We start from the raw sequence: 27,540 nt of genomic DNA, 5'->3' as shown, positions 1-27,540 counted from the left end.
AAGTAACAATTGCAAGCTTTTGGAGCACCAGGCCCCTTCTTCAGGCTAACGACAAATGAAAGGCACATCATAAATATATATACTATTAGATCATTATGGGCAATAAATTAGAAAGTTACAGATAGACAGAGATAACTTGTAGAGATAATAAAAGTAATTAGGGTGGGTTCTAAATAGTCCAGGGGTCTTGATTCAATCAGGTCACATAGCTTGAACTAGACCAAGACAGAATAGGGTAAGGTTAACACAACAGTGCAAATTAGGAATTGGACAAGATACAGGTACATATATACAGACTACAAATAGGCATTGTGACCTGTAAAGATAATACAATATTTCAGCCCAGATATTGATAAGCCCCCTAGGGTAAGCCCTTTAGTCAAGGGAGCAGACACTAGTACAGTCAGCACCTTGTTGTGAGGTGAAATCAGCCTAAGGAAAATGTTTTTTAAGATGTAGATTGTTTTTTCTAGGTGTCATATCCCTAGTTAAAGTTCTATCTGGACATAAAACTCCTATCTCTGTTCAGGCCACATTCTAGGGTGTTAAACTTTCTCATGAGTTTGAATTCCCACTCCTTCCACTCCTGTTGTTTCTTGAAGTTACCCTTTAAAACTGTTACCCCGAAGATCTTTGATGCTGTGGGTATTGCTGCAGAAGTGTGCTGCCACTGGGGCATCTGTGTTGCCAGGCTTGATGTTAAACCTGTGGGAGTTCATCCGTTGGGGCAGTGTTTGTCCTGTTTCTCCCACATAGAGTCCTGTAGTGGGGCATTTCAAACACATTATTAGGTATACCACGTTGTCTGATTTACAGGTTTTTACAGGTATTGGTACCCAGTCTACTTCATATATGTGTGCCAGGTTTCACACCTTTTATGTAGGCAGGGAGATGTGCCATTTTCTGCAGGGCCTTGTAGAGAGCTACGCACAATCATTCCCTTTAAATTGGGGGGCTGTCTGTATGCTAGGAGTGGAGGTTCTGGAAATATCTTGTGCAACCTCTTGTCATTAATGAGTATTGGTTGCAGTTCCATTATGGTTTTGTAGAGACTCCATATGGGGGTTATAGGTAACAACAAGGGGGACACGGTTATTTTTGTCTGTCTCATTGTAATTGAGTTTTCTCTGGGTATGGAAACTGCTCTCTTTATTTGCCTGTCTGTCATTCCCTATATCCTTGTTGGATGAAGTCCCTCCTGAGCTCAGCCATGTATCCCGATCAGTGGGGTCTGAGCAAATGCGGGTTATATCTTATTACTTGGCTGTAAATTATGGATTTCCTTATATGTTTGGGGTGGGAACTGTAATGTGCATCTGTCTGTGGGTTTTTGGTAAATGGATGTTACCAAAGTATTGTTTCTTATATGGATTGTGGTGTCTAGAAAATTGATTTCTGTTTTGGAGTAATTCAATTTCAATTTTATGGTGGGGTGAAAGAAGACATGAGTTCCTCTTCACTTGCTGTCAAGATTATTAAAGGGACACTGTCATGGGAAAAAAATTTTTTTTCAAAATGAATCAGTTAATAGTTCTGCTCCAGCAGAATTCTGCACTGAAATCCATTTCTCAAAAGAGCAAACTGATTTTTTTATATTCAATTTTGAAATCTGACATGGGGCTAGACATTTTGTCAATTTCCCAGCTGCCCCTGGTCATGTGACTTGTGCCTGCACTTTAGGAGAGAAATGCTTTCTGGCAGGCTGCTGTTTTTCCTTCTCAATGTAACTGAATGTGTCTCAGTGAGACATGAGTTTTTACTATTGAGTGATCTACCAGGCAGCTGTTATCTTGTGTTAGGGAGCTGTTATCTGGTTACCTTCCCATTGTTCTTTTGTTTGGCTGCTGGGGGGAAAGGGAGGGGGTGATATCACTCTAACTTGCAATACAGCAGTAAAGAGTGACTGAAGTTTATCAGAGCACAAGTCACATGACTTGGGGCAGCTGGGAAATGGACAAAATGTCTAGCCCCATGTCAGATTACAAAATTGAATATAAAAAAATCTGTTTGCTCTTTTGAGAAATGGATTTCAGTGCAGAATTCTGCTGGAGCAACACTATTAAAGGAAAACTATACCCCCAAACAATGTAGGTCTCTATTAAAAGATACTGAGTAAAACAGCTCATGTGTAAAACCCTGCTTCATGTAAATGAACCATTATCATAATGATATACTTTTTTAGTAGTATGTGCCATTGGGTAATCATAAATAGAAAATTGCCATTTTAAAAAATAAGGGCCGCCCCCTGGGATCGTAAGATTCACTGTGCAGACATACAAACCACATGTAAGGTCACATGAGCCAATTAACAGACAGAGTTGTGCCTTTTGCTTCCTCACTTCTTCCTGTTACAGTTAGTGTTGTAGTATTTCTGGTCAGGTGATCTCTGAGGCAGCACAGATAGAGTCACGAAATGGTGGTTCAAGGCAAGAGATGTAAAGGGGCAATATTTATGTAAATATATATTCCAGTTTGGTAAGATTCTTTAATATGTCATTCAATTTGATATAAACTGTTGCTTAAGTGTTCATTTTGGGGGTATAGTTTTCCTTTAACTGATTCATTTTTTGCCATGACAGTATCCCTTTAAGATAGCATCAATGTAGCGGAGGTAGACCATAGGTTTGGTAGCAAAGGATGACATGAACTCCTCCTCCAATTTAGCCATGAATAGATTAGCTGTAGATCTCTGGGTGATCTCTGACAAAACACAGACAAAATGGTGGCTCAAGGCAAGAGATGTAAAAGGGCAATATTTACTTAAATATATATTCCAGTTTGGTAAGATTCTTTAATATGCCACTTAATATGATATAAACTATCTGTTGCTTAAGTCTTCATGTCGGGGGTATAGTTTTCCTTTAACTTCAAGACAATCCTTAGCACAATTGACCCTACCAACACAAACTCTGCCCCATACATTAATACTAGCAAACACTGTGGCAGTGAAATTATAACTAGCCATCGGGATGAGCGAAAATTTTCAGCCACCAAAATGACGCCCATAGACTCAAAAAATATCACGCCGCCTCGCACATCAAATAAACTTTCTTGGCCATAGACTTCAATGCATTTTGTCGAATTTTCACCGTTTTGCGAATTTTCGGCAAAGCAAAATTGTTCAGATTCGCCCATCACTGCTTGCCATTTCTTGGCTGATAATCATGGATTTTAACACAATAATTGGAAATGCATATGTGCATATAGAAAAGACTGTGTATCTGTGCATTAAAGATAGATGAACGAGGTTTAAACGAATAGCCAATAACCCACATGCAGATCCTACCTGGGACAGGGTCTGGGTTCCTTAGAATATATATATATATATATATATATATATATATATATATATATATATATATATATATATATATTTTATCCCACAACACCAGCACTCAGATCAATATATAGCAGGTGGTGCACGATCAAAGTTGGATTAATAGTATAGAGAGGATCAGCGCTCACATTGTTGTAGATGAAGAAATTAGTATTTATTCAAGTGATTTTACATCTTAATCCGACTTTTCGGTCCCACCTGGGGACCTTTTTCAAGGATATTGTGTAACAATGATGTGTGCATTAAATACCCACCCCCATTAGTGAAAATGGTGCCAAACTGACGTCATGTGTTCAGAATAAAGCATCAGAACAAAGTCTTTTTCATTTGCTGGTTCTTTCAGTGTCTGTGTGTGATTCCATTTGTCACCAGCAGATGTCAGTGTGCACAAGCTGTGTTCAATAATGTCCATAAAAAAGAAACATTGTGGTTTAAAAAATAAACATTATATACAATAAAGTAAACTTTGTATTGGATACTTCTTATTACCTGCAGACAAGGAGAAAAACTAAAGATGGTTACTTACAGAGGTAGAAAAGATATGTATATCAATTTCACTATGATTCTGTAAGACGAAAGGACATGTATTAATATGAGATAACTCAGGCCATATTACTAAGTCAAGAAACAACTCAATTGCAACTGCCCATTTAATCCCTTGGGGGCGACACAGTCAAGTTCATAAATCCAAAAGGCTTCACGCTTCAGCAATAGTTCGATATCTCCACCCCTAGGGGGTGTGGGTATATGATCTATAGGCATACACTTAAACTGGGATGGATCGTGTCTGGCCTCACACCAGTGCTTAGCAACAGGTTGTTGGGCAATATCTTGTTTATCTGGGTCCAATGCTGCCCTGATACTTGACCTGTGCGTGCTAATTCTTTCCTTGAGCTGCCTTACGGTTTTACCACAATATATCAGTCCACAGGGACATTTGATCACATATACCAACATAGTAGTTGTGCACGTCATCCTGTGTCTGATCTTGTATTGCTTGTCTGTCCTGGGATGTCTGAACTCTGATCCTATCATCAATGTGTTGCACACCACACACCCCGTACACCTAAATACACCTGGGCAGGTGTTAAAAAAAAATGTAACATGTGATTGGGTTCACAGACACCTTCGGTAATCTTGGAGCCAAGGAGACCTACTATGAACTTTTGCGTTTAAACAAAAAGGAGATTGAATTACACCTACATGGTGTTTCGCTATCTGATTACTATCGAGAGAAAAAGATTCCGAAGGTCTTCAGGATCAACGATGTTCCCACTATCGGAAGGAACAATCCTGAGTTCTGCCGACGCTGGTGTCAGATCCTAGATCGTTGTTCGCTAGACCTTATTTTACTTGTTGTAGAAGAGGTCGGGCGCGAATTGAAACAAGTCAGGAGTGATCTGAGCACCTTCGCATTCCTACATAATCCAATCATTACAGCTGACCAAGAGACCCATTGGCAGACACGACTACAGGAACAGATTGATAAGCACAAAGCCAACATATTGGCGTTTAAAAGCTCTAAGCGATTACGTGTACATCAAGACTAAAAAGAGTCCCGTGTGTACAGCTGGCTATCTGGAGCAAGCTCCTTTAAGAAAAGAGGAGGTGCTAGATGAGCGCCGAGATCCCTGGGGCAGCAATCCGGAAGTGGCGGCTCTGATAGTGAAGCTGAAAGCAGAACAGCAAGAGGATTCACCGCTCGTAGTGCCTCACCCCCTGCTTCGGTTCCTTTTTTAGGAAAAGGTGCAGCCACCAAGGATCCAGGCAAGCCACCCGTCGGGGCGGCAGGAAGCACACCCGTCACAACACGCTCGCAGCAGCAAGTGAAGGCAAGGGAGAAGCGGATTTGATCTACAACCTATCATCATACACGCCAACCGCTACAGAGATGTCTGTGCTGCGCAGGGGATTAAGCTTCGTCCCAATGGTGAATTATTACCCTTTTACACATATGGTGGACAACTACAAGTTTACTAGACAATTAAGACTGCGGGAGCATTTCTCTGAGGGCACAGCACACACAATGGAGGAGGGTATGGAGGCCCAGGACACTCAGAAATGTTTGACTTTTGAACAGAGAGCTTTAAAGCCCAAAAGTGTATATGACCCACCAAGCACCAATGCCTCCCTAAAAAATTTCCATCGCCTACTCAATAATAATGCCCTAAATGCATGTAAACGAAGAGGGAATTTGAGTCCTGCTGAAAAAGAAGCAGTTAAATCATTGAAGGCCAATGATGATATCATCATTAAAAGTGCAGATAAGGGAGGGGCGATGGTAATAATGGATTATAGCTACTATAGGTCGAAGCTACTATCACAGCTATCTAATGTCAACAATTATGGCAAACTTACTTTTGACCCCACAAGCAAGTTCAAAGGGGAGCTTGAGTCTTTGGTCAAACAAGGGGTGTCACAAGGGTGGGTTTCTAGCGAGATGGGTAAGGCCTTGATTCCTAAATATCCTGTCCTCCCGGTACACGTTACCCAAAATCCATAAGAATCCGGAAAGACCCCCTGGAAGGCCAATTATAGCTTGCACTGGGTCACTAAACGAAAAGATAGCCCAATATCTTGACATTTTGTTAGAACCGTGCATTACAGCCATTAGTAGCTATCTTAAAGACACTACGGATTTTTTGAATGTTATTCAGAGTGTCAATTTAAATGGTGATAGATTGCTTTTGGTGACACTTGATGTGCAGAGTCTGTATACCTGTATACCGCACAATGAAGGCTTAGCGGCTGTGAGAGATCTTATCACACATAATTCCAATTTCCAATGTTGGTCCACCAGTCGAATATACCTTACAACTGCTCAGTTTTATACTTCATAAGAATTATTTCAAATTCGAGAAGCAATTTTATCTTCAGCGGAACAGGGACGGCGATGGGATCTAGGGTAGCGCCAGTATATGCAAATGCTTTCATGTATGATTTTGAGCAGAAGCATATCTATGGCCATGGTTAGATCAGGTGTAGGTAAAGGTCCTCTTTTATCCTTATTGTGTTTGGTTCCTCCAACAGAGCATAGGAGCCGCCACTTCTCCTTATCTTCATAAATCCAAATCACCACTCTGGAGAACCAGTATACTCAATCAAATAATTCTTTATTTAGTAGCACTACATGTTTCGGATCTATCTGATCCTTCCTCAGGTGCCAGTGTTCACAGTGTGCATAACCCCATAACCCAACATTTAAACACAAGAAAATCACCAACAAGATTGTCAGTTCCACAATGTGGCAAGACTTCGTTAATTACAACCACTACATTTCCTAAATGATACAGAATTCCATGAAAAATGGGAAGGGATTTGGAATAAAGCCAGCCTAGATGCAATGGTGCTGACCATTCAGTACCTGCAGCCTGAGATTGTCAAAATACAGAAAGAAACAACAGCGATCAAAGAGAAACTAAAGGAGCTATATACAGACAAAGCTCTCCTTGAAAGATCGCTGGAACATATCCATTCGCTAACAGAAAAACATAAGAATGACTTACTAGGGCGAAAACTCCGCAAGTTTGAAAGGGATACCCATGACTACGCCGCAGGGAGAGTCTATGCCTGGAAGGAAGGGTCCCCGAGGCAGCAACGCGCACAGGAGTTTGGACTGCCGGGACGCCGTAGACCACGTGACTCCTGGAGAGAGCGGCGCCATCTTGGTCCATCAAAGTGGAGCTCCGGAGGCAGCGACTCAGAAGGGATGCCATACAGCGACGTGGAAGAGTTCCCCCAATGCCAGCTACCTTTTTCCAGTTGGGAACGGCAGGGGAGAGATACTGGGGGAGGAGATTACAGGAACCGCACCACAGATCGCGGCATCGCAGGAGGCCCAAGCACAGATGGCAACATACAACGGAAATCCCAGAGGAAGCAGGCTCCTCGACAATTTTACAGACCCTAGGACAGACTGTACCTGCACAAAAGGTAACATACTTTAAACAATGATGCCTATGCGGATGGCTTAATCATAAACCTCTCAGACTATAACATAACTGCTGAAGAGAGGGATGTGATTAACAAAGGTTTGGGTTTTATACCCACATATAAGACTAATTTGTTTGAATGGAAAACAGACTTTTTCAAATTCATAAGGAGGCTGAAATTAAAAATCTATTTTGACAACTGTAAAGATACAATGTTAATGAAAACTGGTGATTGCACTGCTAAGTTTAAACCCAAAAATGATTTTGTCCCTGATGTAAATAATGAGGCTTTAACACTATTTGAGGGTGTAGTTTTACATGAGGTTGGGAAAATTTGGAACCCTGAAACTGATAAAAAATACAATAACATAACGGTAACTGAACGAAAAGCTTTACGCAATTTGGAAAACAACGCTAACATTATAGTCAAAAAAGCGGACAAGGGGGAGGCATTGTAATTCTAAACAGAAGTGATTACATTAATGAAGCATTAAGACAACTTAACAACACAGACCATTATGAAATGTTACAATGTGATCCCACGTGGGTAATAAAGAAACAAATAGATGATGTAATATCAAGTGCATTTGACTCTGGAATTATCACTAAAAATAATTTTTCTTATGACCCCACACCCCCGGGTACCAGTCTTATACTTACTACCGAAAATACACAAAAGTATGATAAATCTCCCAGGTAGACCAATTGTATCTGGTATGGGTTCCATTCTACAACCATTATCCCAATTTGTTGATGCCTTTCTTCAAGAAATTGTAACAAACATACCTGAATGTCTAAGGGATACTTCTGATTTTTTATGCAGACTAAAAGAGTTTACGTAAGTAGGAAAAGATTGGATCTTATGTAGTATTGACATACAGTCCCTATATACCTCTATCCCACATATAGAAGGTATACACTATATTGAAGAAGCACTGTTGGCCACTAAAAACCCGCATAACCTGATATACTTTCTGCTAGAGTTACTTTCCATAGTACTGAAGAAAAATTACTTTCGATTTGATAAAACTTTTTATATCCAAACACAAGGTACAGCCATGGGAAGTAACCTAGCTCCTAGTTATGCTATATATATATAATACTGGGACAAAATAAATTTAAATCCCACATAAAATGCTACCTACGCTTTGTGGATGACATCTTTCTGTTATGGGACTCCAGTGAAACAATGTTGAATGAATTCCTGCAATTTATTAATACACAACATCCAACTATAAAATTCACTATGGAATACAGTAATGAAAAAGTACATTTTTTGGATGTAAATGTAATAAAGAAAGGTGAAACACTTGAAACAGATTTGTATAACAAACTTCTGAGCGCAATAACATGCTTCACAACAGTTATCATACACCAAGCACTATTAAGGGCATCCCTAAGGGACAATTTCTAAGGGTTAGACGAATTGCCTCTACGGATCAGAAATATCTAGATAGTGCTAATAACCTGCTTGAAAAATTTGTAGCGAGGGGTTACAAAAGAGAAATGTTGGTAAAAACAAGAGATGAGGTCCTACAGACTAACAGGGACACTCTACTAAAGAAAACAATAAAAAAACAAAGAGTTGAACAAATGGCATTCGTATCCAAATTCTGACCTAACAGTAAGCCCATACAGAAATTAATTAATCATCACTGGTCCTAACTACAAAAGGATACAGTACTTGGGAAATATTGTAGAGAACTACCTTTATTCTCATATAAAAGAGGCCCAAACCTTGCAGGCAAGCTGGTCAGATCCGATATATATATAAAAGGCAAAATGAAACTAGATTTTTAAGCACACCAAAAATGGGAACGTTTCCATGTCTAAACTGCGGTTGCTGCAACTCAATTATTAAAGGAGATTTTATAACCCACCCACTAAAAGGCAGTAAAATTCCTGTTAAACAATACTGTACATGCAACACAGATTATGTGATATATGGTCTTAAATGTCCTTGTGGGAAAATGTACGTGGGACAAACCTCTAGAAAAGTGCGAATACGGATAAACGAACACAAAAGATCAGTTACCAACTTTAATCCAAATGAGATAAAAACCCATACACCTGTGGGCAAACATTTTTTTGACCATAAACATACAAGTGCAAGCCTCAGATGGCTTGTACTTGAAGAGGTTAAATTACCAATGAGAGGTGGTGACCGAAAGAAATGTGAGGCTAAATGGATTGATATGTTAAATACACTGGAACTATATGGCTTAAATGATGCTCAAAGCCTTAAATGCTTCTTGTAGTAAAGTTCTTTATTTCTTACAGGAAATGTACAGTGGCAACATTGAATAAACTGATTGTAACAGGTACGCAAAATTGAAACAATGTTTATACTAACACTGTTGTAACTATTGCCTTAAGTGTCATGTACTTCTGGAGTAGGCCCCTGGAGGGCAGTACTGTATTGGAAATTGTTAATTGAATTAACGAAGTCTGGCCACATTGTGGAACTGACAATCTTGTTGGTGATTTTCTTGTGTTTAAATGTTGGGCTATTGGGTTATGTACACTGTAAACACTGGCACCTGAGGAAGGATCAGATAGATCCGAAACATGTAGTGCTACCAAATAAAGAATTATTTGATTGAGTATACTGGTTCTCCAGAGTGGTGATTTGTATCTATGGCCATGAACTCTTTAAAAGACATGGCAGGTTTTTTTCGGCGCTACATAGACGATATCTTCTTTTTATGGAGTGGTACGCCTGAGCAATTAGAATTATATGTGGAAAGCCTGAACCAATTAGACACGCCTATCAAACTTACCTTGAACTACAGTGCACAACAAATTAATTTCCTAGATGTGTTACTTTACAAAACCAGTAAGGGTTTGGATACACGCATATACTGTATACCAAGAGTACCGACAGGTATACGTTGCAACATTACAGCAGTCACCATCCTAAACATCTTCTGGACTCACTCCCTAAATCTCAAATGATACGGGTAGCCCGTATAGATAGTGATCCCATACAAAAACAGGTGGACCTAGAAAAAATGGGTCAGAGATTCCTGGAGAGAGGCTACCCCGATACATTAATCAGGGAAACCATAGACTTGACCATGTCTCTTGAACGTAAGGAGTCACTTAAACCACGGTTACCTCTGAACAAAAGAAGGATGTAGGTGATGTATACTATGTCAGCAAGTATAATCCCCACAGCAGCAACACTAGGAAGTCGGTACTCAAGCACTGGGAAATAGTATCTAACGATGATAGTTTATGTGGTAAGATCCCTCGCTGACCCACATTCGGCTATTCACGAAACACCAACCTTAAGGAGCATCTAAGCCCATCCTCACCTTCCCTGACGAAGCGGTCAAGAGAGACTGCGAAACGCGTTGGATATTGGAGCAGTTTGATTTATTCATTGATCACAGACGCAACAGGAGAAACCTTCCTGGACCCAGAGAACTCTGGACTTTTATTTTGCTTTGGGTACTACGTGCTTTATGATCTGGTGATCCTTGTGAGTAGAAAATCGTTTGTTTTATGGTGATTTTTAATATTTATTAAAGCAATATTATACTATATTTTGCTTATATCTTCATTATATTACTTGGTGGATGACTGGAGAAAACTTATAAGGTGAAGAACGAACATTACTACATGCATCAAAAATCCAAGAAATCTTGTGAGTATATACCCGAAAGGGGGAACCTTGAAGAATATCACACTGGTGCATCTTCTGCAATATAGCTCTCCAGGCACCATTTTTAAACACTCTGTGGCTCTAGGGGCTTAATTGCTTATCTTAATTGAGACAATACTACTCTATGTGTGCGCTTCCTTTTGCATTCTATTTCAGATTTCCTGTGTCGTTTTAACCTGGTGTGAACGGTGATATTCAAGGAAGCAGCCCCCCCCTTTTTTGTCAATAGTGCAGTGGCGTATTGGTATAAATTAATTATACCTCTTTCTATCTAAAATTTTTTTATCTAAGCCCATATAACCCTGTAAAGAAATACACCCAATCACATGTTAAAAATTTTTTAACACCACGCCCAGGTGTATTTAGGTGCATGGGGTGTGTGGTGTGCAACACATTGATCATAGGATCAGAGTTCAGACATCCCAGGACAGGCAAGCAATCAGCGCCGTTTCTGGGGAAGGAGCCGCCTGAGGCGGCTCCTGCAATGCCGCCCCCCGCACCGACTTAACTGTCGGCGAGGGGAGGCAGGAACACGATTGCGGAGAGCAAATGAAAAAGACTATAATCTGATGCTTTATTCTGAACACATGACGTCAGTTTGGCGCCATTTTCACTAATGGGGGTGGGTATTTAATGCACACATCATTGTTACACAATATCCCCAGGTGGGAGTGAAACGTCGGATTAAGATGTAAAATCACTTGAATAAATACTAATTTCTTCATCTACAATGGTGTGAGCGCTGATCCTCTCTATACTATATATATATATATATATATATATATATATATATATATATATATATATATATATATATATATATATATATATATAGTATAGAGAGGATCAGCGCTCACATCGTGTATAGTTTGTATGTATAGTGTGGCATTTCTATCAGGCTGCAAAGAACCTTTTTTGTATTTTTTTGGTACTTACCAGGATTCATTGCTTGAAGGCAGATACACCAAAAAGAAATCAATGAAACAGCCACACTGGGCCAGGTTATAATAAAGCGAGTAGAAGTATTCCTCAATCCTTTTTCTGTTGGAAAAAACACCATTTATTTTAGACCCAAGAAAATACCTGTTATTTAAAAATACTAACATATTCATATAATTCATTATTACAACAAGATTAACAACATAGCAATATCATATATTTCTAGTTTACATAAGAAAGAACAAAAAAGTCAAATTTTTTTACCCTGCACGTGCTCTATCCCGCCGTTAAGGATGCACCGAATCCACTATTTGGGATTTGGCCAAATCCTTCGTTAAAGATTCAGCCGAATACTGAGCCAAATCCGGATCCTAATTTGCATATGCAAATTATAGGCAGCAAAGGGAAAAGTGGAAACAATTTTTTTAACTTCCTTGTTTTGTGATGAAAAGTCACTTGATTTCTCTTCCTGTCCTTTCAAATTCTGTTTGTCAGCTGAAAAAAGCAGAATTCGAACTGAATCCTGGATTCTGTGCACAAATTTTTATTTCTGTTTTATATTTTTAATGAGAGATTAGTATGGATGAGAAAGTTTATGATTAGGTGTCAAAAGTTATATTCTGTGGTGGCCAATAGGGGGCGCCATAACATGAACCTATATATTCAAATATTCTCTATACCTTTTTCCTGTGCCTATGATTCAGGGCAGAAGTGCTGGAAATACGTCAGGTCTATGATGTAGCTTGTTTTTTAATGTTGACAAATAAAGCTACAAGTTTTTAAAGTCACCCAGTGTTGCGGTTCCTCCGGACCTTGCAAGCTGATTTACGCAGATAAGCGGTAAGTTGGAGCACTGGCTCTGGTTAATCACATATTGCCTATTCCACAGAGACAGGGCAGGCAACTTTGTTTTTTTTACATTTGAACAGTAATAGATGCACTTTACATCAGTACACAAGGTTGTCATTGCATTTTAATTAAAGGGATATTTATATTGCACAGTAAAATATGCACCTTAAGATAGCACTAATTTATATAGTTTAAGTGAAGTTCATTTTAATTTGACAAACACAAGAGAAAATAAATTAGAATTATTTCTTAGGGTGACAGGTCCCCTTTAATTACTATTTCCTCAGTATGAATTCAGATTTTTGGGTAGTTTTGTTTTTTGTCTCTTCTAAACCACAAAGGGTTGTTGAATAATACAAAGGACAAGCATAGCAGCAGAACTTGATCCCATAGAGAAACAAAATAGGTTATTATTATTTAAAGGGATATTGTCATGGGAAAACATGTTTTTTTCAAAACACATCAGTTAATAGTGCTGCTCCAGCAGACTTCTACATTGAAATCCATTTTTCAAAAGAACAAACAGATTTTTTTTATATTCAATTTTGAAATCTTACATGGGGCTAGACATATTATCAGTTTCCCAGCTGCCCCCGGACATGTGACTTGTGCTCTGATAAACTTCAGTCACTCTTTACTGCTGTACTGCAAGTTGGAGTGAAATCAGCCCCTCCCCCCAGCAGCCAAACAAAAGAACAATGGGAAGGTAACCAGATAGCAGCTCCTTAATACAAGATACCAGCTGCCTGGTAGATCTAACAACAACACTCAATACTAAAATCCAGGTCCCACTGAGACACATTCAGTTACATTAAGTAGGAGAAATAACAGCCTGCCAGAAAGCAGTTCCATCCTAAAGTGCTGGCACAAGTCACATGACTGGGGCAGCTGGGAAACTGACAATATGTCTAGCCCCAGATTTCAAAATTGAATAAAAAATCTGTTTTCTCCTTTGAGAAATGGATTTCAGTGCAGAATACTGCTGGAGCAGCACTATTAACTGATGTGTTTTGGAAAAAAACATGTTTTTCCATGTCAGTATCCTTAAAGGATTTATACAAGGAAAAAAGCTTCAAATGGAAACAAGTTCATATTCAGTTCTTGAAACACTGGCACAGTTATGGGAAGATTCTTATTAAGGGAACAGTTCAGTATAAAAATAAAAACTAGATAACCAATCGGGAAACCAAGAGAGCTGAAGAGCAGGAAGTAGTGTTCTGGCTATTATGTTACACATCCACACATACATTACATTTTTGCCTAACTGAAACATTTTTTATTTTGCACAGCCTATCTACAGTATTTACCCAGTTTTTATTTTTATACGGAACTATTCCTTTAAAAAAAAAAGTTGCCGGAACAAATGTTCAAAGTCCTTCTCCAATCAAGGAAATAGATGGGTCCAAGGCCTGACATATTTTAATTCTTTAGTAGTGGCTTATTTCAAATGTATTAAAGGGGTGGTTCACCTTTAAGTTAACTTATGGTAAATTATAGAATGAACAATGCTGAGCAACTTTTCAATTGGTCATTATTTTTTTTATAGCTTTTGAATTATTTGCCGCCTTGTTTAAATCTTTCCAGCTTTCAAATAGGGGTCATTGACCCCATCTAAAAAAACAAATGCTCTGTAGGGCTACACATTTATTGTTAGTGCTACTTTTTATTATTTATCTTTCTATTCAGACCCTCTCTTATTCATTTTCCAGTCTCTTATTCAAATCAATGCATGGTTGCAAGGGTAAATTGTGCTGAAACTACAAACTGGAGAGCTGCTGAATAAAAAGCTAAATCACTGAAAAACCATAAATAATATCAAATGTAAACCAATTGCAAAATGTCTCAGAATATCACTCTCTACATCATACTAAGGGGCACATTTAATAAGCTCGAGTGAAGGATTAGAATAAAAAATACTTTGAATTTCAAAGTATTTTTTTGGCTACTTCGACCATTGAATTAGCTACTTTGACCTTTCGACTACGTCTTCGAATCGAACAATTCGAACTACAAATCATTCGACCATTCGATAGTCTAAGTACTGTCTCTTTAAAAAAAACTTTGACCACCTACTTCGCCACCTAAAACCTACCGAGCAGCAATGTTAGTCTATGGGGAAGGTCCCCATAGGCTTTCCTAGCAATTTCTGATCGAAGGAAAATCGTTTGATCGATGATTAAAATCCTTCGAATCGTTCGATTCGAAGGATTTAATCGTTCAGTCGAACGATTTTTCCTTCGATCAAACGAACGAACTAATTGCGGTAAATCCTTCAAATTCGATATTCGAAGTCGAAGGATTTAACTTCGATTGTTGAATATCGAGGGTTAATTAACCCTCGATATTCGACCCATAGTAAATGTGCCCCAAGTTTAGCAAACTTGAATAACCCCGTTGTAACAAATGTAATTACCATTTTATTTCTAACAGAAAGCTGGTTTTGCAATAAGCACTGGAAGGATAGTACACTGTAAAACTCATAAACTTCACATGAATAAACAAAATATAACAAATATGCCAAAATGAACATTTTTACTAAATCACCTCTGATCTGCCTGGAGTTCTGCTTGGTCTGATTTAGAGAATTGGAGACAGTGCAAGTGATATAGGAAGTGGTCGGTTGATTAATTGCACTAATGATACGATACAAATTATTCTCGTCTCTGAACACATTTTGCATTGACGGGATTATTTTGTTTCCCTTGTTATCTGTCCATAGCAGGTAAGGCTGAGGGTGCCAGTCACGGGACTCACAATATACGGTGTGATTATCTTCAGATCTAATTGAGGAAATATTAGGGAGAGTTCCAACAGCTGAGAAACAGAGACATATACATAATTAGTGGTGGAATTATACTGTCTGGTGCCCATAACCCACAGCAATAACTCCATATAATCTACACTGCTTCATTCTCCCATTTACCTTTTCATTAGTATACAAAAGCATCAGCTTTAATTCGATGGGATGCTGTGACGCAATTTTCTGTGTTAAATGAGAGAAGTGAGTTAAATGTGTTTAGATATTCTAAACGCACAAACCAAAGTGGCTTCATCTGTATGTGTTAGATCACCACCCAACTTATGACAACTCGTATGAGCTGCTAATCAGTTGCACCAGCAAGGAAAAAACTTAAAAGGGGCAGGCTAAGTGCTTTTTGGCTTTGTATTTCTTAGTGCTCCTTTTCTTTTTTAAGGTTGAGTGGGACAAAAAATTAGTGGTCTTTGCTACAGAAGAGAGAGATTACTTTTCTTACAGATGAAAAATGTAAAGGGATCTATAATCATATGTTTTTGTTTGTTTTCTGGTCCCCCCACTATTCCTATATGAAGAAGTTATAAGAACCACTGGTCTTAAGTGTAGTCTTATACTCCATCCTAACTCTACATGCAAGGGTCTAGTCTATCATCTGTACCTGTAAGTCAGTGGTCCCCAACCAGTAGCTCGTGAGCAACATGTTGCTCTCCAACCCATTGGATGTTGCTCCCAGTGGTCTCAAAGCAGGGGCTTATTTTTGAATTCCAGGCTTGGAGGCAAGTTTTGGTTTCATAAAAACCAGGTGCACTGCCAAACAGAGCCTTAATTTAGGTTGACAATCCACATAAGGGCTACTAAATGGCCAATCACAGCACTTATTTGGCATGCCAAGAACATTTTTCATTCTAGCGTTGCTCCCCAACTCCTTTTATTTCTAAATGTTGCTCACGGGCTCAAAAGGTTGGGGATCCCTGCTGTAAGTGGTCTCCTGAGAATATAGGATCACCCTGTTAGCAGTAACTAGACTCTCTTTTATTGTATATCTAACTCTATATCATACGGACATAAATCCAAGTACCTTAGTGGAAATGTTCAGTTTCCATCACAAATGATCCCATATAAGACAAAATGTTATCTAAGGTAAGGTAGGTAGCCCAAGTAGGAAAAAATGAAGTATGGTAATCAAGTGCAGAAAATTCTGATGACTGGTATTAGAAGAATTAAGCAGAGACATAACTCAAATATCAGACACATGTCTCAGTCGGCAGTGACCAGAAATAGTCGGGAACATTGCAGGAACTGATATATCAGACAAAACTGAGCACACTGAGGTACTTCTCAAGTAGCATTGCCAAAATACGTGAGCTTATTGTAGGGGTTGGCCAAAGCCTCACCTCCTAGACAAGGTTGTTCTGCTGGACAATGTTGTTAAGTAGTTGCAGATAATATTCTGCATGACACAAATTTTGGCAGTGCTACTTGAGAAGTACCTCAGTGTGCTCAGTTTTGTCTGATATATCAGTTCCTGCAATGTTCCCGACTATTTTTGGTCACTGCCGGCTGAGACATGTGTCTGATACATAGAGTTACAACGCTGCTTAATTCTTCTAATACCAGGCATCAGAATTTTCTGTACTCGAGTGCCATACTTCCTTGTTTACCAAGTGGGTTACCTACCGGTGCCTCCTGATTTTTATTCTGACTTCAAGAGTCTCAGAGCCTTGTGGTCCTGACAACTTACCAGTAACATGTAGTTGTACTGTTGCTTTACCGTGGTGTTCACTGGACTCAACAAAACAATAATATTCTCCAGAATCCTGAGCTGTGACATTATGGATCATCAAAGGGAAAACTCCTCTAGTGATGTTCTCTTTTATCAGTTCTGTTCTGTTAGTAAACTGAGGCATTTGGATCGAGTAATCGTCTTTCCCATTAATACAAAGATGAACATACGGCTGGTACATTGGCTTAAACCAACGGATTTCCATCTTCTCTGCGTTCATCTCAGGGGTCAGACGACAAGGTAACACCACATCTGAACCAAATGTCACTGATACTGATGCTGCTGATAAGACCTTGAAACGGACTGTAAAATGTAAAGGTAATTAAGTTAAAATGATTTAAAAAGGAACAGCTATTCCATAATTAAACTAAATCCAAAGAAGAAAATGTATTAACATATCTGACAACAATGATGAGAATAAAGAAGCTGAACAGGAAATGTCTGATGCCTTCAGCTTTGGGTTCGGAGAAGACTCATGTCCTTGTTTATGTCAAGAAATCAAAGATGAACTTCTTTGACCAATTTTGTCAAGACTGTCAAGGTTGGGATTGTTTTCTCTGGAAGAAGGTGCTTGCAAGGGGGACATGATTACTTTTTTTTGAGAAACTTACGTCAGTTGGCAGTGCCCTACAAGTTACCAGGGGCAGCAAAAAGCAGCTTCTGGAAACTTTAAGCAGGGCCGCCATCAAGGGCACAGTTGTCCCAGGCCTGGAAGATTTCAATCATTAGGGGGGGGATAAACTGCGCTGCACATCCTGGATTAGCCAGGCCCCCCTTGAGTTAATGCTGAAGAGCCAAAGTTGATGAAAAGCAGATGAGTCAAACTGCCTAAAAGCTGAAGCCGCTGAACAGCCAAAGAGCTGATGATGAAAAGCTGAAGCCTGGCCACCAATGGTCAGTTTGTGTGGCTTTTCTACTTTGATGTGTCGGTGTGTGGTGTCTGGGGAGGGGTCTGTGGTGGTGGGTGTGGCCCAGAAAATGTTGTCGTACGGGTCCCCATCATTTCTGATGGCAGCCCTAACTTTGAAAAACAGAAATTCGGCTCTTCTAGTGTAGAGAGTGAAATTGTTCTCCCTGCACTAGTGGCATGGACCCCTTGGACCCTGTCCAGCGCTTAAACTGTGAGAAACGGAGCAGAGGAGGGGGTGGTAGCAGCACGAAAGTCACCTCAGGGAGGCAGAGGGGTAAGTATTGTCCCTGTCATTGAATCTCTCTTACCACACCCTGTAGTTGGAAGATGGACACCTCCTTCCTATGTCTGTTCCCTAATCCATGACTCCCCAGCAATACTGGTATATATAACAATATAATATGTTCCCTATCTATCTCTACACCCAACACATAACATTCCCACAATACCTCATAATGCCATCTGCCTGTCATGCCCAAAGACAGCAGTAGAGTATAAAAATGGAGCTGCTCATCCTTTGGAAAACTGAAGGAACAAATGTATTGAGCCTGTCATTTATTTCATTAGAAGCTACAGAGGCAAAACCTAATTAGCCACACACTGGACTGCTTCCCATTTATTTGGACGGGAACTGTGCTTTCCATGATAGATACTGTAAGATGGTATCACTCAGGGACATGGAAGTCACCACTGCCAAGTAGGCTTCATTTAATAACAGTGGGCAAAACTATGATTGGTTGCAATGAGTTATTGTTATGGCGCAAGTCTGTAGTTCTACCCGGGATGATGCTCCCCTCATGCTAAGTGCTGCCATTAGCCTAATAGTCATTTAACATCATAAAGCCATTCTGTGTATAAAAGCACTTACCTGAAAGAGACTCTTTATACAGTGAACAGAGAATGAAGAAGGAAATTATAGTGCTGTGCATGATGGATGCTACTGTATAATCCCCAACCATCAGCCAAACCTGCAGTGGAAAATAAAAAATTAAATGCGAATATGGTGCCCCCTTGTCCTCTCTATATTTATTAAGGAATCAAAGCATTGGCATATCATATAAAGCACAAGAATTTTATGGGGGTAGTTTATCTTAAAGTATGATATATGCAGTCATGTTCTCAGACAATTCTGTCACGATTTTTATAATGTAGTTTTTGTTTCTATATTTCACTCTACCATGTAACATTTAATTCCTAACCCATGTGTATTCTTTTTTAGTTGTATTATTGGTGTGTAGGTGCATCTCAGGTCATTTTGCCTTGTCATGTGCTTTCAGAAAGAGCCAGAACTTTAGGATGGAACTGCTTTCTGGCAGGCTGTTGTTTCTCCTACTCAATGTAACTGAATGTGTCGCAGCGGGACCTGGATTTTTACTATTGAGTGCTGTTCTTAGATCTACCAGGCAGCTGTTATCTTGTGTTAGGGAGCTGCTATCTGGTTACCTTCCCATTGTTCTTTTGTTAGGCTGCTGGGGGGGGGGGGGTGATATAACTCCAACATTGCAGCAGCAAAGAGTGACTGAAGTTTATCAGAGCACAAGTCACATGACTTGGGGCGGCTGGGAAACTTACAATATGTCTAGCCCCACGTCAGATTTCAAAATTGAATATAAAAAAGCTCTTTTGAGAAATGGATTTCAGTGCAGAATTCTGCTGGAGCAGCACTATTAACTGATGCAGCCATGTTTTCCCATGACAGAATCCCTTTAATTTTTTTTTTTTATGTAGAGTTTTATATAGAACTTTGCTCTACCATTTCACTGTTTTTTTATAAGGTTTCCCTGGATAAAGGTGCAGTCCGGTCATCTTATCCTGAATGCATTGGGGTGGGGAGATAGCTGAGGGTTAAAGGCTGATTTATGAATGATTAAAAGGGACCCGTCACGCAAAAAAAAAAATCCAAATCCTATTTTATCACATTAGTCAAGCAAAATGAACTTTAATTACACAATATAAATTATTTGAATCTTGTTTCCTTCAGTCTGGGGATTCATAATTATAACAAGCAGGCAGCAGCCATTTTGTGGACACTGTTATTAAGACAAGTCTTGTATCATCTCAGAATCTTATTTGTGCGACAGAATGGGGGACCTGATGTCCATCCCCATGTCCTGGTTACACAATTAAATGGTAAAGAGAATGGGGGAATGTGGGGAGAGCAGTGACATGTAGGAAGTGCTGAATGGAAAGTGAAAGTAATTGTCTGCCCCGCCTCTATGCCCAGGGCATAGAGGAGGGGCAGACAATATTTGATTGACAGCTGAGATTTTTAAATGAGCTTACAACAGCTATGAATGCTTTAATAAAAAATAGAAATTGGATTTCATGTTTAATTTGAAAAGGACTTTTATTATACAGATTTTTGTGTCTGGATGACAGGTCCACTGTTGCTTGTTCTAGATGAAATACAGTACTTGAACAAAAAGTATGTGTATCCACATGCAAAACAAAAGTGTATGTTTTGGGTAACTAGGGGTATGCAGAGTAGGCAGGTGCCTAGGGAGCAAAGCTAGGGGGGCAGGCACGTACCTTCTCTGCTTCCTACTCGTAGGCTGGTCCCCTCTCTCCGCACTTACATGCCCTGCACATGCGCCTATTCTGCGTCACGACTGGCCAGGTTGCCTAGGGTGCCCGAGCCGGCGCTAATGTTTATTTCAAGTTATTCTGCTTGACACCAAATTCACACCAGACACAACATTTCGGGGAGGTCTGTTTAAAATATGGACTATACAGGGCAGTGTGATGAGTGTGTATACATTTCTGGGATGCTAATGTTCATTTACACCTGAAGAAGGGTTTGGATGACATGCCTCCCCAAAATGGTGTTTGGTATGAATTTGGTGTCATGCCGAATGACTTGAAAAAAAACATACACTTTTTTCTCTCTAGTGGATCCACATACTTTTTGTTCATGAGATACTGGTTACCAGATTTTTCCACTTCTTTTTGGAATAATATACAGTACTTGCCTTTGTACACGGATTGACTTTTTTCTATTTATCAGTTATCCTCACATCTCGGTGGTATTTTTTCGATGAAAAACAACATCAGTTATTCTCACATCTCAGTGGTATTTTTTGATGAAAAAAACTTCATGGGCTCAAACCTGCAGAGATCCAAGAATAAAATAAAAATAAAAGTCAAGAAATGAGAAATGAATGTCATTGGTGTGTAATTTGCTTGGCACAAGTCAAGTGTCCAGAGTGGATATTGAGCTTTCCTTTATTGGGATGCAGCCAGTAATTCCAGGGTTCCCTATCATTATTGCTTATACTTGTACATTAATAATCATGCCATAGTGCAATCATGTCATTGGTTACCACTCAGTAAAAGAATCCTGATTGTAGAAAGTTTAGAAATTACTTTTCTGCTCTGGAATGAATTATTTCAGTGAGGGGAAAAGTTGCTTAAAGTGGACCTGTCACCCAGACACAAAAATCTGTATAATAAAAGTTCTTTTCAAATTAAACATGACATCCAATTTCTATTTTTTATTAAAGCATTCATAGCTGTTGTAAGCTCATTTAAAAATCTCAGATGTCAATCAAATATTGTCTGCCCCTCCTCTATGCCAGTGGCATAGAGGCGGGGCAGACAATTACTTTCAATTTCAATCCAGCACTTCTTAGATGTCACTGCTCTCCCCACATTCCTCCAGTTCTCTTCACCATTTAATTGTGTAGCCAGTACATGGGGATGGACATCAGGTCCCCCATTCTGGTGCACAAACAAGATTCTGAGATGATACAAGACTTGTCTTAATAACAGTGTCCACAGAATGGCTCCTGCCTGCTTGCTGTAATTATGAATTCCCAGACTGAAGGAAACAAGATTCAAATAATTTATATAGTGTAATTAAAGTTCATTTTGCTTGACTAATGTGATAAAATAGGATTTTGAATAATTTTTTTGGGTGACCGGTCCCCTTTAAATAACAGCTCCCAATTTAAACAGTGTTTAACAAGTGAAATGCCACTGAGTGCTACTACCTGCTACAGGCAGGGCCGCCATCAGGGGGGACAGGGGGTACAAGTGTCCTGGGCACTGGCCTGAAGGGGGGCCCAGCAGTGCTGCACTTTCAAAAGAGTCGGGCCCCCTTGACAGCGCCGAAGCCTGCGGCTTTTTCCGAAGTCACGATCAGCCGAAATGCAGAAGTGCTGAAAAGCTGAAGTCCTGAAGCGGCGAAAAGACCTGAAGACACGAAAACAGCCAAAGCGGAAGTACAGAAGCGGCGAAAAGACCTGAAGACACAAAAACAGCTGAAGCGCCGAAAAGACCCAAAGTCACGAAAACAGCCAAAATTGAAGTCCTGAAGCATCGAAAAGACTTGAAGTCACGAAAGGAGGCGAAATTGAAGTCCTGAAGCAGACGAAAAGATCCAAAGTCACGAAAACAGCCGAAGCCGAAGTCCTGAAGCGGCAAAAAGACCAGAAGTCATGAAAACAGCCGAAATTCAAGTCGTGAAGTGCCGAAAAAACCCAAAGTCACGAAAACAGACAAAATTTAAGTCCTAAAGCTACAAAAAGCCCCGAAGTCATGAAATGCGGCAAAATTTAAGTCCTGAAGTGCCGAAAAGACCCAAAGTCACGAAAACAGCCGAAATTAAAGTCCTGAAGCGGCCAAAAGACCTGAAGTCACAGAAACAGCCAAAATTAAAGTCCTGAAGCGGCCAAAAGACCCGAAGTCACGAAAACAGCCGAAATTGAAGTCCTGATGTGGCGTATAGTCCCGATGTCACAAAAACAGGCGCAATTGAAGTCCTGAAGCGGCGAAAAGACCCAAAGTCACAAAAGGACTTGAAGGAAAGTCCTGAAGCCATGGGTTAAATTCTACAAACACCAGTTTGTGTTGTTTTTTAATCCCCTGGCCACCAATGTATTATTTTTATACTCTAAAGGCCCCTAAAGGCCCCTGCCACCAATGTTTTTTTAAAAATATTCTCTGGGGCCCCAATATTTTTTAACTTGTAAAGGGGGCCCTGGCGCCAATGTTTTTTTTTACTTATAAGGGGCCCTGGTCACCAATTATTTTTTTTAACTTTTAAGGGGTGCCCTGGCACCACAGTTATAAGGGGCCCCTGACCATCAATAGCTTTTTATAACTTGTGTGTGTGTGGGGGGGGTTACCTTTTTTTAGCACTGATGTCTGTGTGGTCTTTTAAATGTTGTGTGGAGTGGGCGGGATCTGGGGTGGGGCTTGGGGACTGGGGTCGGAGGGGCCCAGGGAGCCCCGATAATTTTGTTGTACGAGGCCCCGTGATTTCTAATGGCGGCCCTGGCTACAGCAGTGGTGGTCCGAATGCATGCACATCCAAGCAGTCCACTCGAGCTCTCTCTTCTCTTTTTTTTCACATTCTTTTTATTGATATTTTACAATAAAACTAGTTGACTGTTTTACAGCATGTTAATATATGTGCAGTTTCATATTCCAAATAAATAACATTGACTTTTACACAAACAAAAAAAAAACAATTGTTAACCATGTTGACCTGTTTCTCATTTATTTATTGTTTATTATAGACTCAAGCTCTCTTTACGCCGTGTCAAGTTTGGTGCCAATGACGTTATTGGATCTGCACACACCAGAAGCATGCACTCATACAGGTGTGCCTAACCCAACCCAGCAGCGCAAATACAAATAAATATTTAAACAAAAGAAAATAGAAATAATAATTGAAAAAAGCAAAATGACCCTCTGATCACACTGGGCCCTTGGCTATAGCCTAGTGGAGCCTGTGTATTAATCCGCCCCTGAGCTACAGAATATAATGGTCTTTGACTGTCCCAGTGATGGGTGGAATTAGTTGCCTGTTTTCATTGTGAACAAATGCCCATAGACTCTAATGTATAGTAAAATAAATAAATATGGGATGGGGTTTCAAAAACATTGCACAAAAATAATTCTGACAAAATGACATTCATAGAATCCTTTATCTATCCTTCAGAATTCCCTAGTTGAATGCATAATAATTCTGTGCACTTTCCCAACAATAGATAAATTATCCCTTATAATACACGAGTGATACTCAGAGTTCCCTGTATAACTCAGCCTGCAGCCTTGTGTCTTTATATGGTCACAGAACAACCCCTCAGTGACTTCTAATATCCTTATCATTTACAGTAGGGGGTACATTATCCCTTATAATACATGAGTGATACTCAGAGTTCCCTGTATAACTCAGCCTGCAGCCTTGTGCCTTTATATGGTCACAGAACAACCCCTCAATGACTTCTAATATCCTTATCATTTACAGTAGGGGGTACATTATCCCTTATAATACATGAGTGATACTCAGAGTTCCCTGTATAACTCAGCCTGCAGCCTTGTGCCTTTATATGGTCACAGAAATCCTCAGGGACTTTTAATATCCATATAATTTACAGCAGGGGGACATAATTTTTGTAAATATGCCAAATATGCAAAGCACCAAACAGCCATATATTTTAGTAAAGTACAATTTCCAAAAAAAATCCAAAATGGGTAAAAAACATAAGGAGGTTTTTCTTTGAAAAAAAAAAAATCAGTGATTAGCTTTTTAAAGCCAGCTGCAAGTAGAACAATGAATGCAGCAATCTGATTGGTTGCTATAGGTAACAGCCCATGGGCAAATTTGCCCAGTGTTGATAAATGAGCCCTACTGTCTCCTAATTTACAGTAAATCTGCTTAAAGGATAATAAATACACCTTTAAGATAAGTGAATGTAAATGAGAGTTCTATTCTAAGCACTTTTGCAATTTACATTCATTATTTATTTTATTTCATTATTTATTTATGGGCCCAGTGAATAATGTATTTCAGTCACACTTTAGCTGGAGAACAGAAACAAAAGGGCCATTCATGCAGTATAAGAGCAGCATCTGCTGATTTTTCATGTGACTTCAAGGATAAAAAAAAACCCTAGAAAAGTCTGGGCAAATAACAAACTGAGTTCTTTGTGTTAAAGGATAAGTAAACCTTTAAAATAAGTGAATGTAAAATTGATGAGGGTACTTTTGCCATTTACATTCATTATTTATTTTATTTTTATTCCAAGATATTAAGGGATACATGTGCTGCGAATATAAATGAATGTTGCCCTCTATCCACTTTGGTTAACCCATTCCAGGACCAGATTAATATTGCAGCGAATGGAGGTGCGCCTCTAAACCTCGCTTTATGAAAACACAAACAGCAACTACTCCCGTGCGCACTGCAGCGAGCTTACTGGCCATGTTGCCAAGGAGATTCACAAAGGTGGTATCTCTTTTAGAATTATCGTTCTGCTCAGACTTTGGAGCTTCTTCAAAGTCATAAATGGCTGACAAATTGGGAGGACACGTCACATTTTAAAGAATGAGATTCCTAGAGGTGATCCTAATAATGAGCTAAGTGGGTGCGGTGAGATGCTCGGACACTTACTGAGAGAGAAACAAGGACACCTTACAATCTACTTGTAGTCCCAACCAGCACAAAGAGGGACTTCAAAGGGGCAAATTCACTAAGCGCCGAAGCGCCGAACGCTAGCGTTAATTCGCTAGCATTTGGCATTTTCGTTACTGCGCAAATTCACTAACGAACGCTGGCGTAGATTCGCTAGTGTTACTTCGCAACCTTACGCCTGGAGAATTTTCGATACGGACGTAACTACGCAAATTCACTAACGCGCGCATTGTACTGAACGCTACCTTTTACGCTAGACTTCCTTCGCCACCTCAGACCAGGCGAAGCGCAATAGAGTAGATAGGGATTGCTTCAAAAAAAGTCAAAATTTTTTCTAAGTCCCAAAAAACGCTGGCGTGTTTTCTACATTATTGGTGATAGGCTGAAAAAGATCGAAAAAAATTTTGGGGCTCACCTCCTTCCCCCCTACATTTCCTGACTCATGGCAACTTAACTATACAGTGGGCACATGTGTAGGGCAAAATAAAATTTTATTTGATGTTTTGAAGGTTTTCTAGGCATTTGTAGTGCTGATACGTATTCCTCCATTGAAATTTGAATTTGGCGCCGTATGCAAATAAACCTTCGCTAGCGTAACTTCACTTCACTTAGCGAATCAACGCTAGCGCAACTTCGCAATCTTACGCTACCCCTGTGCGCAACTTCGGATTTTAGTGAATTTGCGGAGCGTTGGCGAAACTACGAATCTTAGTGAATTTGCCTCAAAGTGTCACCAAGAACAGTGGCCAGACTGATCAAATTGTGCATCACAGGAGCTCACTGGGTCAGTGCAGAACCTTGAGCCTTCAGTCATGAAGCACATTCTATAAGGGCAGTAGCGTTGTTGCCATGCCAAGCCCAGACATCTTCAGAAGAGAAGCCGGAGCAGCAGTTGGCTCTCCATTAAATACATTCATTAGAATCTCAACATTTATCAGCCAAAGAAGCCTTGTTTGGGCAGTCGGTGCTTCTGGCTGACACACAGACTAAATCAGTAGGTTGATAATTATTATTTGCACTCCTGATGTATTCTGTATAAAACTGCTGGGGAGAGAAAACATAAAATCATTTCAAGCTTACCGATATTTTTTCCCCTCGACAGTAACATGTAGGTTGCGCAGACTTCTTATAAATGGGTGGCGTGGGAGCCAAATTGACAGTGTATTACGTCATTGCCCATCCTCCTTATAGAAGCTATTGATTCCATCCATCCGTTGGCCCCATTTAGTGTTGTCAGCTATTGTGTTATTTCAATGGCCTCTCCTATACTGCATTGCTGTATTATTTTATGCTGTGTCACTTTATGCTGGAGGTTAATGCCATTACTGTGTTGGATAACAATGCAGATTGCACCAAACACATATAAACAATTTAGTGCAATTATAAGAACATGAAAAATGTAACACACTATGTCCTGCCTTTTGCTATTCCCAATGGCTTTGATAATCTGCCCTGTCCATACAATGTGTTAAATGCAGCAGCTTCAGCATCACTTACCCATCTGATAGGAAACCGTATTCAAATCCAGGATGGATATTCATTAGCTGCTTCATTTTGAATGTAAAAACAAAAATCCACTGTAATGTTCTCCTCACTTTATCAGCAGGGAAAAGGAAAACTGCCAGGGTGCAAGCGCCATTTTCATAATCAATTCTTTGATATTGCTCCTCAAGCATCATCCTCTGCTGCATTTGAAAAGGCCATATAGTATAGTTTATATAGTATAGTATATAGTCACAACTGAGTCCTCTGCTGTCTCTCATGAGCTTCAATAAGCTAAAGCCTTTCATTATGGCTGCAGTGCAGTGTATATGGGAGTGATCCCACCCTCTGATATAAACAGAGCAGTGCACAATAGATCATCTCAGCCAATTGCCTGCTCTCAGCAAAGAACTCCCTGTCTCAGCTGTTCCTGCTGAATTGTGCTTAGTACTGGGGAAGATGTTGC

The 27,540-nt window shown here is 39.7% G+C and overlaps 1 protein-coding gene across 3 annotated transcripts; it reads right to left on the bottom strand.

The window, feature by feature from the left end:
• Positions 1–27,424, bottom strand: LOC108699134 (butyrophilin-like protein 10). 3 transcript variants are annotated; one of them, XM_041573596.1, is made up of 7 exons: positions 27,090–27,424; positions 21,142–21,278; positions 19,041–19,140; positions 17,221–17,565; positions 15,269–15,538; positions 11,873–11,977; positions 2–760 (listed from the first exon to the last, which is right to left on the bottom strand). In XM_041573596.1, exons 3-7 carry the CDS (start codon positions 19,129–19,131, stop codon positions 603–605), a joined length of 969 nt encoding a protein of 322 aa, XP_041429530.1. In that variant the 5' UTR covers positions 19,132–19,140; positions 21,142–21,278; positions 27,090–27,424; the 3' UTR covers positions 2–602. The 3 variants fall into 3 exon arrangements, with proteins under 3 accessions (XP_041429532.1, XP_041429530.1, XP_041429531.1); XM_041573597.1 differs by lacking the exon at positions 27,090–27,424 and adding an exon at positions 26,673–27,015; XM_041573598.1 differs by lacking the exons at positions 21,142–21,278; positions 27,090–27,424 and adding an exon at positions 26,673–27,016 and having other exon boundaries at positions 1–760.
• Positions 27,425–27,540: the final 116 nt, after the last annotated feature.

The sequence above is a fragment of the Xenopus laevis genome, chromosome 8L, assembly GCF_017654675.1.
Source record: "Xenopus laevis strain J_2021 chromosome 8L, Xenopus_laevis_v10.1, whole genome shotgun sequence".
In the NCBI taxonomy this organism is placed as follows: domain Eukaryota; kingdom Metazoa; phylum Chordata; class Amphibia; order Anura; family Pipidae; genus Xenopus; species Xenopus laevis.
The sequence above is the reverse complement of the archived record's forward strand: the minus strand, read 5'-3'. Positions and strand labels throughout refer to the sequence as shown.

Coding starts and splice junctions, on each gene's coding strand:
- LOC108699134 (XM_041573596.1), bottom strand. CDS start 19,131: ATGGTTGGGGATTATACAGTAGCATCCATCATGCACAGCACTATAATT. Junction 11,978..15,268: donor GAACTCCAGGCAGATCAGAG/GTGATTTAGTAA, acceptor TTTTTCCAACAG/AAAAAGGATTGAGGAATACT. Junction 761..11,872: donor CCTTCAAGCAATGAATCCTG/GTAAGTACCAAA, acceptor GCCCCACTACAG/GACTCTATGTGGGAGAAACA.